The 12,626-nt window shown below is 45.4% G+C and overlaps 1 protein-coding gene across 1 annotated transcript in view; it reads left to right on the forward strand.

Annotated features, from left to right (window-relative positions):
* Positions 1–1,278: 1,278 nt before the first annotated feature.
* Positions 1,279–12,626, forward strand: part of whrna (whirlin a) — a 263,734-nt gene continuing 252,386 nt past the window's right edge. The window contains exons 1-2 of the mRNA XM_070862779.1: positions 1,279–1,671; positions 7,486–7,797. Coding sequence (XP_070718880.1) covers positions 1,279–1,671; positions 7,486–7,797 — 705 coding nt within the window. The remainder of the gene's footprint in view (positions 1,672–7,485; positions 7,798–12,626) is intronic.

Below are 12,626 nucleotides of genomic sequence, written 5' to 3' on the forward strand. Positions count from 1 at the left end.
ATGGGACCTTCTCCACTCAGAGGCGAGTGTGCGACCCACTGAGCCAGGGCTGACCCAGCTTCACAAGGAAGTGTCTGCATACACCTGGGAGGCTGCACCGTGCAGACCCTCCCCCAGCCGACGCGTCCCGGTGAGCCTCCGTCTCCTGGCAACAGGCTGGGCTGCGTCATTTCCGCGCGGAATGACAGCGGGTGAAATTGACAAATGCAGCTCAGCCCGAGACTGAGATACAGAGTCGGAGAGAGAGAGTCAGCGAGAGGGGCCGAGAGAGCGGCGGGGAGACTGCGCGGAAGCGCCCGCCGCCGCCTGGACCATCAATGACACCCACAGCCAGCATCCCGGGGTGCGGGGGTCCGCGGTGACACCCACCCGTGCAATTCGGCAACTTTGATCATTCATCTTTGCAACAACAACAACAACATCGAGAGATGCCGCCCGAGGCAGCCAGCGGAGCCCGAGAGCTCCCTGAGCCCGCAAACCCGGGAGCCGCAAACTCCGGGAGCTGCCCCTGAGCTGCAAACTCCGGGAGCCGCAAACTCCGTGAGCTGCCCCTGATCCCGCAAACTCCGTGAGCTGCCCTTGATCCTGTAAACTCCGGGAGCTGCCCCTGATCCTGCAAACTCCGGGAGCTGCCCCTGATCCTGCAAACTCCGGGAGCCGCAAACTCCGGGAACTGCCCCTGATCCTGCAAACTCCGGGAGCCGCAAACTCCGGGAACTGCCCCTGATCCTGCAAACTCCGGGAGCCGCAAACTCCGGGAGCTGCCCCTGATCCTGCAAACTCCGGGAGCTGCCCCTGATCCTGCAAACTCCGGGAGCCGCAAACTCCGGGAACTGCCCCTGATCCTGCAAACTCCGGGAGCCGCAAACTCCGGGAACTGCCCCTGATCCTGCAAACTCCGGGAGCTGCCCCTAATCCTGCAAACTCCGGGAGCCGCAAACTCCGGGAACTGCCCCTGATCCTGCAAACTCCGGGAGCCGCAAACTCCGGGAGCTGCCCCCAATCCTGCAAACTCCGAGAGCCGCAAACTCCGGGAGCTGCCCCTGATCCTGCAAACTCCGGGAGCTGCCCCTAATCCTGCAAACTCCGGGAGCCGCAAACTCCGGGAGCTGCCCCCAATCCTGCAAACTCCGAGAGCCGCAAACTCCGGGAACTGCCCCTGATCCTGCAAACTCCGGGAGCCGCAAACTCCGGGAACTGCCCCTGATCCTGCAAACTCCGGGAGCCGCAAACTCCGGGAGTTGTCCCTGATCCTGGGGCTCCTGCCTTTTGCCCACCATGTCCACAGACTTGGAGCGGATGTCCCTCAGCTCCTCGGCCAACTCCCTGGTTTCGGGCTCGGGATCTAGCGGCCGATCCTTGTCGGTCAACGTGCGGAAGCTGCACAACGCCCTCAACGTTTTGCTGAACGATTACGAGAGGGAGCAATTCATCCATTGCCTCAATGTCTACCACTCCCGGCGCAACGTCTTCGACCTGGTGCAGACTCTGAAAGTGATCCTGGACAGCCCGCACAAGCGCCAGCTGCTGCCCATGCTGCGGCTGGTCATCCCCAGGTCCGACCAGCTCCTCTTCGACCAGTACACGTCCGAGGGGCTGTACCTGAAACCCGAGCTCCGGCCGGGCTCCGGCTCCGCCAGCGACTCCGCGTCCGCTCCCACTCACCTCCGCGTAAGTGCGATCACTAAACAGGGCAACTTTGGTGGGGGAGCGGGGGTGTGGAGGGGGGAGGGATGGAGTGTGGAGGGGAGGGGGGAAGGAAGGGGGTGGAGGAGAGGGTGGGGGGGTTGGAGTGTGGGGGGGTTGGAGTGTGGGGGGGAGGGGGAAGGAAGGGTGGGGTGGGGGGTGGAGGGAGATGGAGAGGAAGGGGGGGGGTGCGGAGTGGGGGGTATATAAGCCCCAAAACAAACCCCTTGGGTCAAAGTGCCAACATCCGGAACCAAACATTACAAAAAAGTTCTTCATTCTGTTCACCTATTTCCAAGTCCAGTTGTGCCTGCACTGAACTCCAGATGTTGCTACTAGTATTTATTTATCTTAAGTGCACTAATTAATACATAAATGAATGCAATTAAATACCGCGTTAAATATTTTAGTGACAAGGAGAAGGTTGAAGATCATTAGATTTTACAATGTACGTTTATATTTCCAATTTTGCTTCTCAGAAATCGCCCCCTCCCCATACCTCCTTAAGTACTGTCACCGTGAGTACTGTCACCATGAGTACTGACACGGTAAGTACCGTCACCGTGAGTAAGGTCACGGTAAGTACCGTCACCGTGTGTAATGTCACGGTAAGTACTGTCACTGTGAGACTGTCACTGTGAGTAATGTCACGGTAAGTACCGTCACTGTGTGTAATAGCATGGTAAGTACCGTCACCGTGTGTAATGTCACGGTAAGCACTGTCACCATGAGTAATGTCACGGTAAGTACTGTCACCGTGAGTAATGTCACGGTAAGTACCGTCGCCGTGTGTAATGTCACGGTGCTGTAACCATCACCTGTTCCAAACATTTGCACCCAGTTACTTAATCAGCTTGGTCAGGAAGCTCGAGTCTCATCTAAACAACAGAGCGCTGACTGTATTATTGATAGATGTGTCAATTTATTAATGCTGTAAAATCACTCACTCTTGATCCACGATATTCTGGTCTCTGAAAACATGTTCTAATAGCGCAGTGAATTGCCTGGCACTAGCTGCCTGGCATCAGCCAACCATTCAAAAGATTCTGATAACATTAAAAATAAATGTTCTGTTAAATTCAGTGAATCCTATTAAGACAACCAGGAGACCGAAGCTGATAGGAAAAAGCCAATTCTATTCACTGCAGTTAAAGCTTCAGAATAAACACATACCAGAGCGGAACAAGAATCCCGAAGACAGTTGTGTTCTGGTGGCAGAGTGACCGTCGGCTCTTACTGCTGTCGAAACAGTTCTTTCACTGGAAAAGTCGCCAATATCGTCACTCAGTATAAATGTATTTCGGCCCTCCCAGCCCATAGTTCGGGATTAATACCTGACCGTCAAAAGAATTTTCATTTTCATAAATTCTCAAAAAAGGCCCTTGGGGACTGGCGGAGATCAGTTTTTACGCCGACTGTCTCCGCCACACCGAGCGGAAATTCAATCGAAACGCGGGCAGTTTCCTATGCTGCTCACAGTCCGCCTGTTTTTGAACGAGGTTAGCAGTTGTACCAAATAGCTGAGACCCGGGAGGAGTGGGTGTTTAAAATCAGAGAGATCAGAGAACCGAGCAAATGGATGAGACATTCGCGCTGGTTCTGTTGCGAGAATCATTTGCAATGTGTCCCAGCAAGTTTCACACCATGTTAAGATGCTGGGGAAAGAGTACCGGTAGATTTCACTTCAGTGTTCTCCACCGCATTTATTTGTGGCAGTGACATACCAGAGCTTTGGCTTGGCTTATCTTGAGATTCATAGTTGCCCAGTAAATTATGACTTGCAAATGGCACAGACTGGACTCAAGCTAACAGCAATTCACACCAGTATATTACAGGCTGTTTTGTCCCTGTATACTGAAGACGCGTGGGCGCTGCATTTACTGCAACTACCTGAGACACTTAACAAATGAAGGATTCGATTACAACCAACACAAGGTGTTTTACCCTCACTATCAGCCCTCTGCTATAGCGGGTGTACAGCTCACTGTACAGCACACATGTAGGTTTGAAAGGTGCATCTGGACTGTGCACTACCGAGTGAATTCTCAGCGTTTACCTATGTACTGTATCTGCAGAAGCACAGGCAGTTGTAGCACAGTAAGTGGCAAGCAATCAATTGGCTGTGCATATATATATTTGTAACAAATTCGGGAAAGTACGTTTAAACATACTGCAATTTCATGAGAATGGTTATTGTGGTCCGAATTTTGAGTTAATCTTACGGAGAATTAGAATCGGGGCAAGTTACTCACAGCTACCAAATACCACACTGCAATAGTGAGGTGTGCCTGCTTGAAGTCCAGCCATTGTCATTGGATATATTTTGCAATCTTCCACCTGAGCCAATAGGTGGAGTATTGCACAAGAGCAGACTGCTGCACACCGGAAGGGGGAAACAATGGTAGGACTGGTCCAGGCACCGACAATGGTAGGACTGGTCCAGGCACCGATCGGCATTTGGAAGCGCTCACATTCTCTTTGCACTAATATCCTAACTCGCACCGAGTCCCGCTCACCCATCACTCCTTGTGCCCCGTGTCCTAACTCGCACCCAGTCCCGTTCATCCATCACCCCCTGTGCCCCGTGTCCTAACTCGCACCGAGTCCCGCTCACCCATCACCCCCTGTGCTCACTGATCCGTATCCTAACTCGCACCGAATCCCGCTCACCCATCACCCCCTATGCTCCGTGTCCTAACTCGCACCAAGTCCCACTCACCTATCACCCCCTGTGCTCGCTGCCCGTGTCCTAACTCGCACCGAGTCCCACTCACCCATCACCCCCTATGCTCGCTGACCCATGTCCTAACTCGCACCGAGCCCCACTCACCCATCACCCCCTGTGCTCGCTAACCCGTGTCCTAACTCACACGAGCCCCGCTCACCCATCACCCCCTGTGTTTGCTGCCCCGTGTCCTAACTTGCATCAAGTCCCGCTCACCCATCACTCCTGTGCTCGCTGCCCCGTGTCCTAACTCGCACCGAGTCCCGTTCACCCATCACGCCGGTGCTCGCTGCCCCGTGTCCGAACTCACACCCAATCCCTGCTCACCCATCACCTCCTGTGCTCGCTGCCCATGTCCTAACTCGCACCAAGTCCCGTTCACCCATCACCCCCTGTACTCGCTGCCCCGTGTCCTAACTCGCATCAAGTCCCGCTCACCCATCACTCCTGTGCTTGCTGACCTACATTGGCTCACGGTTAAGCAACACCTCAATTTCAAAATTCTCATCCTTGTCTTCAACTCTCTCCATAGCCTCGCCCCTCCCTATCTCTGTAATCTCCCCCAGCCCCACAACCCCCCGAGATGTCTGTGCTCCTCTAATTCTGCTCTCTTGAGCATCCCTGATTATAATCACCCCACCATTGGTGGCCATGCATTCTGTTGCCTGGTCCCCAAGCTCTGGAACTCCCTCCCTAAACCTCTCCACATCTCCGCCTCTCGTTTTCTTTCCTCCTTTAAGATGCTCCTTAAAACCTATTTCTTTAACCAAGCTTTTGGTCACCACACTAATTTCTCCTTGTGTGGCTCGGTGTCAATATTTTTTGTCTTTTAACACTCCTGTGAAGTGCCTTGGGATGTTTTACTATATAAAGGCGCAATATAAATGCAAGTTGTTGTTGTTGCACCCAGTCCCACAAGAGAGGAGATGGGAGAACCAAAAGGCACACGACGTGTGCAATAAATAAGTAAGGAAGTGAGTCAAGGGGAGCGTGGAATTGGCTCATTTATTGCTCTGGTGTGGTTTCTCCTTTTGCATTAGCACACTGTCCTTTTCTTCTACCGACACTGGCTTTTAATTCAGCTCCAATTTATGGAAAGAAAATCTCCCCTGTCTGCTGGTTATAAAATATCTCATGAAATGAGTTTGAGCAATTTACCATCGTTTCTAGAGCTTAGAGTGCGAAATTGACTACAATATGGCACAACACTAACGGTAAATCGGGAGCCTCCCTCAAAAAATCTATAAGGATGGAAGAGGGGACATGGAAATATTGAATTTGTACAGGTAAAGCGGTGTACTGAGTTTGGATTTATGGCAAGTTATTGGGTGCAGGCTGAAGAGAGCTATTCCCTATATTTAATACGTGTTAGAGCTGATCTTGGAGGGCTCCATTTAGAAACTGATTGCATTTTCTATCCCTCAACACATTGCCTTTCACATTGATGAGCACAAAATGCATTTTTTATTAACAAGAAATTAATCCTTTTGTTAGTCTACTTTAAAAAAGCCTCTTGCTAACCATCTGTGAAGGGATAGAAATAATTGCTGATAATAGTAGATGGATATTTAACATGTCTGCGTGCCATTTATCTGTTCAAGTTTTAATGGAGGCTTTGATGTGTTTAAAGCAAACATTGATGTGTTTAAAGCCTTCAATAAGTAGCAGAGAGAGGAATGTAATTTAAATGTGTAAAGCTTTGCTCTGCTTTTAATCACCAACCATAATTTATAGGCTTCAATTCCAAGTTAATTTTCAGTTACAAGTCAGAAACTGCTGCCAATATCAAATAACTAGAGAATGATTTTCGAATGAGATATGTGAGACTTAAAGCTGCTGCAACAACACCTTTCATAAATGTTCAACGACTAATTCATGCTAATTGAGAAATGAATACCTTCAGAAGCAATCATCTATCTAAGAAAAAACTGATATGTTATCAAAGGAAAGCACATTAAATATTAATCTTTCACTTCCTTCCCTTCCTCTCCATGAACCCAAATAAGAAAATACTTGCAGTTTATACAGCACCTTAGGATGTCCCCAAGTGCTTTACCACCAAAAAACTACTTTTGAAGGGTAGTCACTGTTGTAATATAGGGAAACATGGCAGCTAATTTGCAAACAGCAAGATCCCAAAGCAATGACATAATGGCCAGATCATCTATTTTAGCAATGTTGGTTGAGGGATAAATATTGGCTAGGACACCAGAAGAACTCCCATGCTTCTTTTTAAATAGATAGTGCCATGGGATCTTTTATATCTACCTAAGAGGGCAAAGGCATCCGACAGTGCAGCATTCCTTCAGTACTGAAGTGTCAAGCTTGATGTTCAAGTCTCTAGAGTGGGACTTGAACCTACAACCATCTGACTGGGAGGCAAGAGTGCTACCACTGAGCCAAGGCAGAACCCTAAAGGTGGAGGTTGTGGACGTGCTGGGAATATCTGCAATAGAGAATAGATGAGGGGAATGATGGCAAAACAAAACCATGTTTAGAAGGGGATAATGGAGTATATGTGAGATTGAGACAACTGAATCCTTTGATTCTTTAAGAAATTGGTTTGAAAATACAATTTAAAAAATATGAAAATTATTGAGAGACTAAAACCACAACATAATACCTTTAAAATGACAGCGTCTCTTTAGATAAAACTGTTTTGAAAGTGAGAAATCACTTGTATAGCTCTGAGTGTGCAGAGTTTCAGATTTAAAGTCTACTGTACATGTGTTTCCTTTGGATAAAGTACTATATTTTGGAATATGCTACAGTATAACAAGATACCAACATTTCTATCTGATAAAGTTCTACGTAGTGCATATCTGAAGGAATTTAAAAAATAAATATGTTACTGACAATTACATTTAATTGATTGCATTACATCCGACTTGAATATTTTATACTTATCAGTACAGTTTAGTTCTTCCAACCATTGTATTTGAGAATATGTCTATAATGCATTGTTTATTTGCTATCTCTCCTTCATTGCATGGTTCTTTTGTAATTTGCATGTTATTATTATATTCATATTGTACTGTCTCTGTACAATTATTTGTTTTTGGTTCTTCCCTCAGCCATTGGATTCCCATGTTTCCAGACCAGTACAAGTAAATTTCAGCACCGATCAGCGGACAGCTCCCTTCTATCACAGCTTGGCGATGAAAGAAAATTATGGCGAGATCAGGCAGGTGGCACTGAAAAGAAATAAAACAAATGAAGGTTTGGGCTTCAGCATCCGAGGAGGGGCTGAGCATGGGGTTGGGATCTATGTATCTCTTGTTGAACAAGGCTCCTTGGCTGAAAAAGAGGGACTTCGAGTAGGAGATCAGATCTTGCGAGTGAATGACAAGGTGTTTGATAAGGTCACCCATGGGGAAGCGGTTAAGGTAAGCCTTTCAATTGAAATAACAGTAGATGCTGATACAAGATTAACAAAACATGCCAGTCAAGCCTTTCCAATTTTTGTAAAATTCACTTTCTATTAAAAATGGGTATTCAGTATATATGTTTTATCAAAGTTGGAAGAATTCATCCGAATAGACTCCAGTTTCCACTTTGAGAAAATAAAAAGACTTGCACTTATATAGCACCTTTCAAGACCACTGGACATCCTAAAGTGCTTTACAGCCAATGAAGTACTTTTAAAAGTGTAGTCACTGTTGTAATGTAGGAAACGTGGCAGCCAATTTTTGCACAGAAAGCTCTCACAAACAACAATGTGATAATGACCAGATAATCTGTTTTGTGATGTTGATTGAGGGATATATATTGGCTAGGACACTGGGGATAGCTCATCTGCTCTTCTTCGAAATAGTGCCACGGGATATTTTACGTTCACCTGAGTGGAAAGACATCTCGGTTTATCGTCTCATCTGAAAGACAGCACTCCCTCAGTACTGCACTGGAGTGTCAGCCTAGATTTTTATGCTCAAGTCTCTGGCGGGAGACATACAAAGCTTCTGACCCAGAGGCGAGGGTGCTACCCACTGAACGACAGCTGAGAGTGAAATTCATTACAGCATGGTGGATACAATATCCAGACAGCATAGTAGCTGTATTACAGGCAGAGGTTGCATCTGCATCAGCTGAACCCTAACCTCAGTCCTAATTACATCATTGTTAGAGTCCAGAGCTGTCTAAGGACTGCCACACAATACATGCTTGTGTACAAATCATGTGGTGATAAAACAACATCCACACATTTAATTATTTGCATAATGTATACAACTTTTAATTTGTGGTATTAACACATATATGCCCACATTACTAAATGGGGAGCCATTGAATGTAAAACTTAGATCATTCATGAGGAAGACCTAATAACTCACGAGAGATGAAATTCCAAGTGAAATCAATAAAGAGTCAGTGTTCCTCACATCCCCATGTGCATAACTTCTATGTAATTATTATTTAGCGAACATGATTTTTGAGTCTAGCTAGATGGATTGCAGAGTCTTTTCTGGTCCTATACTTTTTTATGTGGCTGTAATTTATATAATCACTGGTGTCAACTGTTCAGAAACTTTAGAAGTTGATATTACAATCATTCCTGGATGAAAATGACCATCACCCTATGGCATTATCATTGCTGTAAACCATACATTTGGAGACACAAATTTTCTTAGATTCAGAAGTCAATAACTGTCTCAACCAAGGCTGATTGCCAGCTAACATCTCCCACTTTACTTAGTGCTGATTGCTACTTTTGCTTTGAGACAGTCTTTGCTTTTATATGGTCTTGAACTGAAGGAACTGGAAAAAGATACATAACATTTTAGTGAAAAAAACTGATAAAGTAACATTTTCTATTTTTTTATAGAAGACCTGTGGCAATTTAAATTTGCATTAAATAGGATTACATCAGCTGAGCTAAGTACAATCAATAAAACCACTGGAGCATTAGAAGTTCTCAAAATTATATTATTGAGTGTACACTCCATCTGCTGCAACACAAGATTTTGCAATGCATTTTAAAAAAATAGCTTTGTGGGGGTTTTTCTCATCAATTTTCTCCCACCTCCTCTCTTGAAGCCATTAGTTCCTTAACAGGGCCTATGCCACCCTGACATACCTTGCCGAAATGCCCATTATTCATATGTGAGTCTCACTCTATCTCTAATACAGGCACTTCCAGCAAGCTTTGCACTTGCTGCATAGTGATTGAGACTGAGAACCCAGCTTGAGTTTCCCATCACTATTGCAGGGGCACTGTGACCAATTCAATTAAATGGTGTTGGGGGAAAGTTATTGGTAACACAAGATGTTCCATGAACCTTGACTAGATAACATTGAATCTGTGATAAAAATGTTCTCAGGATGCTGCAACTTGATGAAATCATTGTAAACAAACTTTAATACATTGAAAATCAGTGTCTGAAAACATCCACTGCAAATTAATCTTTATATTTATTGTGTCCAAGTTAGCTAGAATCAACGATTTGTCTTTTTATTTCTGTTATTTGAGGATGGATCAGAGAATGAGTGGTTTGGGAGGCATTATGTTTCTTTTCCATTAATGTTTTGGAAAGTCAGCCTGAGCAAGATTTGAAAATAAGGGAGAAAAAGTTGATGTCTTTTTAGCAAATTCTTTTTTGTTATAATATAAGTATTAACTTCATTCAGGTGAGGTCCAGTTAAGTTGTCCTATTATCAATAATGGATACAGGTTCGAAGCACGAGTTGGAACCAATTGGATCACTGCTGATTGACTCTGGACATAGTACATTATATCGCTGTTGGGCCTGGCTTTTTGACATAGATTTCAAAGTCATGCTACATATTATTGGATATAAAAATAAAAATGGGTGATTTGAGGTCAGTCAAGGATGAAGCTGCTGGAATTTTTCCTAGAAACCCAATTTGAAATTGATTGAATTTAAAGACTAAATAAGTATGAAATTAATGGCAATAATTAATGAGGGTGTGCATGTTTATTTAACCATGAACTAAAGCTGAGTTGTTCATTAATGCAGTTTGATTGTGCGCAAGGCTATTTGCAATAACAATGACTTAAGATTCATATAGCGCCTTTAACATAGTAAAATGTCCCAAGGCACTTTACAGTGAGTGAAGAAAATGGACACCAAGCCAAGAGGGAGCAATTAGTAGGAATAACCAAAAGTTTGGTCAAAGCTGTGGATTTTGAAGAGATTCTAAAAGGAGGAGCATAAGGTGGAGAGGTAAAGGGGTTTAGGAAGTAAATTCTAGAGAGGGGATTTAGTTGGCTGAAAGTACGGCTGCCAATGGTGTAACATAGAAACATAGAAAATAGGTGCAGAAGTAGGCCATTTGGCCCTTCGAGCCTGCACCACCATTCAATAAGACCATGGCTGATCATTCACCTCAGTACCCCTTTCCTGCTTTCTCTCCATACCCCTTGATCCCCTTAGCTGTAAGGGCCATTTCTAACTCTCTCTTGAATATATCCAATGAACTGGCATCAACAACTCTCTGTGGCAGGAAATTCCACAGGTTAACAACTCTCTGAGTGAAGAAGTTTCTCCTCATCTCAGTCCTAAATGGCCTACCCCTTATCCTAAGACTGTGTTCCCTGGTTCTGGACTTTCACAATATCGGGAACATTCTACCCGCATCTAACCTGTCCCGTCCCGTCAGAATCTTATATGTTTCTATGAGATCCCCTCTCCAAACTCCAATGTATACATAAGAACATAAAAACATAAGAATTAGGAACAGGAGTAGGCCATCTAGCCCCTCGAGCCTGCTCCGCCATTCAACAAGATCATGGCTGATCTGGCCGTGGACTCAGCTCCACTTACCCGCCTGTTCCCCGTAACCCTTAATTCCCTTATTGGTTAAAAATCAATCTTTCTGTGATTTGAATACATTCAATGAGCTAGCCTCAACTGCTTCCTTGGGCAGAGAATTCCATAGATTCACAACCCTCTGGGAGAAGAAATTCCCTCTCAACTCGGTTTTAAATTGGCTCCCCCGTATTTTGAGGCTGTGCACCATAGTTCTAGTCTCCCCGACCAGTGGAAACAACCTCTCTGCCTCTATCTTGTCTATCCCTTTCATTATCTTAAATGTTTCTATAAGATCACCCCTCATCCTTCTGAACTCCAACGAGTAAAGACCCAGTCTACTCAATCTATCATCATAAGGTAACTCCCTCATCTCCGGAATCAGCCAAGTGAATCGTCTCTGTACCCCCTCCAAAGCTAGTATATCCTTCCTTAAGTAAGGTGACCAAAACTGCACGCAGTACTCCAGGTGCGGTCTCACCAATACCCTATACAGTTGCAGCAGGACCTCCCTGCTTTTGTACTCCATCCCTCTCGCAATGAAGGCCAACATTCCATTCGCCAAAGGCCCAGTTGATCCAGTCTCTCCTCATATGTCAGTCCAGCCATCCCGGGAATCAGTCTGGTGAATCTCTGCTGCACTCACTCAATAGCAAGAACGTCCTTCCTCAAATTAGGAGACCAAAACTGAACAAAATGTTCCAGATGAGGCCTCACCAAGGCCCTGTACAACTGCAATAAGACTTCCCCGCTCCTATGCTCAAATCCTCTAACTATAAAGGCCAACATACCATTTGCCTTCTTCACCACCTGCTGTACCTGCATGCCAACTTTCAATGACTGATGAACCATGACACCCAGGTCTCGTTGCACCTCCTCTTTTCCTAATCTGCTGCCATTCAGATAATATTCTGTCCGCGTTTTTGCCACCAAAGTGGATAACCTCACATTTATCCACATGATATTGCATCTGCCATGCATTTGCCCACTCACCTAATCTGTCCATGTCACCCTGCAGCCTCTTAGCGTCCCCCTCACAGCTCACACCACCACCCAGTTTAGTGTCATCTGCAAACTTGGAGATATTACACTCAATTCCTTCATCCAAATCATTGATGTATATTGTAAAGAGCTGGGGTCCCAGCACTGAGCCCTGCAACACTCCACTAGTCATTGCCTGACATTCTGAAAAGGACCCGTTTTTTCCCGATTCTCTGCTTCCTGTCTGCCAACCAGTTCTCTATCCATGTCAGTATATTACCCCAATACCATGTGCTTTGATTTTGTACACCAATCTCTTGTGTGGGACCTTGTCAAAAGCCATTTGAAAGTCCAAATACACCACATCCACTGGTTTTCCCTTGTCCACTCTACTAGTTACATCCTCAAATAATTCCAGAAGATTTGTCAAGCATGATTTCCCCTTCATAAATCCATGCTGACTTGGACTG

Source organism: Pristiophorus japonicus, chromosome 20 (assembly GCF_044704955.1).
Source record: "Pristiophorus japonicus isolate sPriJap1 chromosome 20, sPriJap1.hap1, whole genome shotgun sequence".
NCBI lineage: Eukaryota > Metazoa > Chordata > Chondrichthyes > Pristiophoridae > Pristiophorus > Pristiophorus japonicus.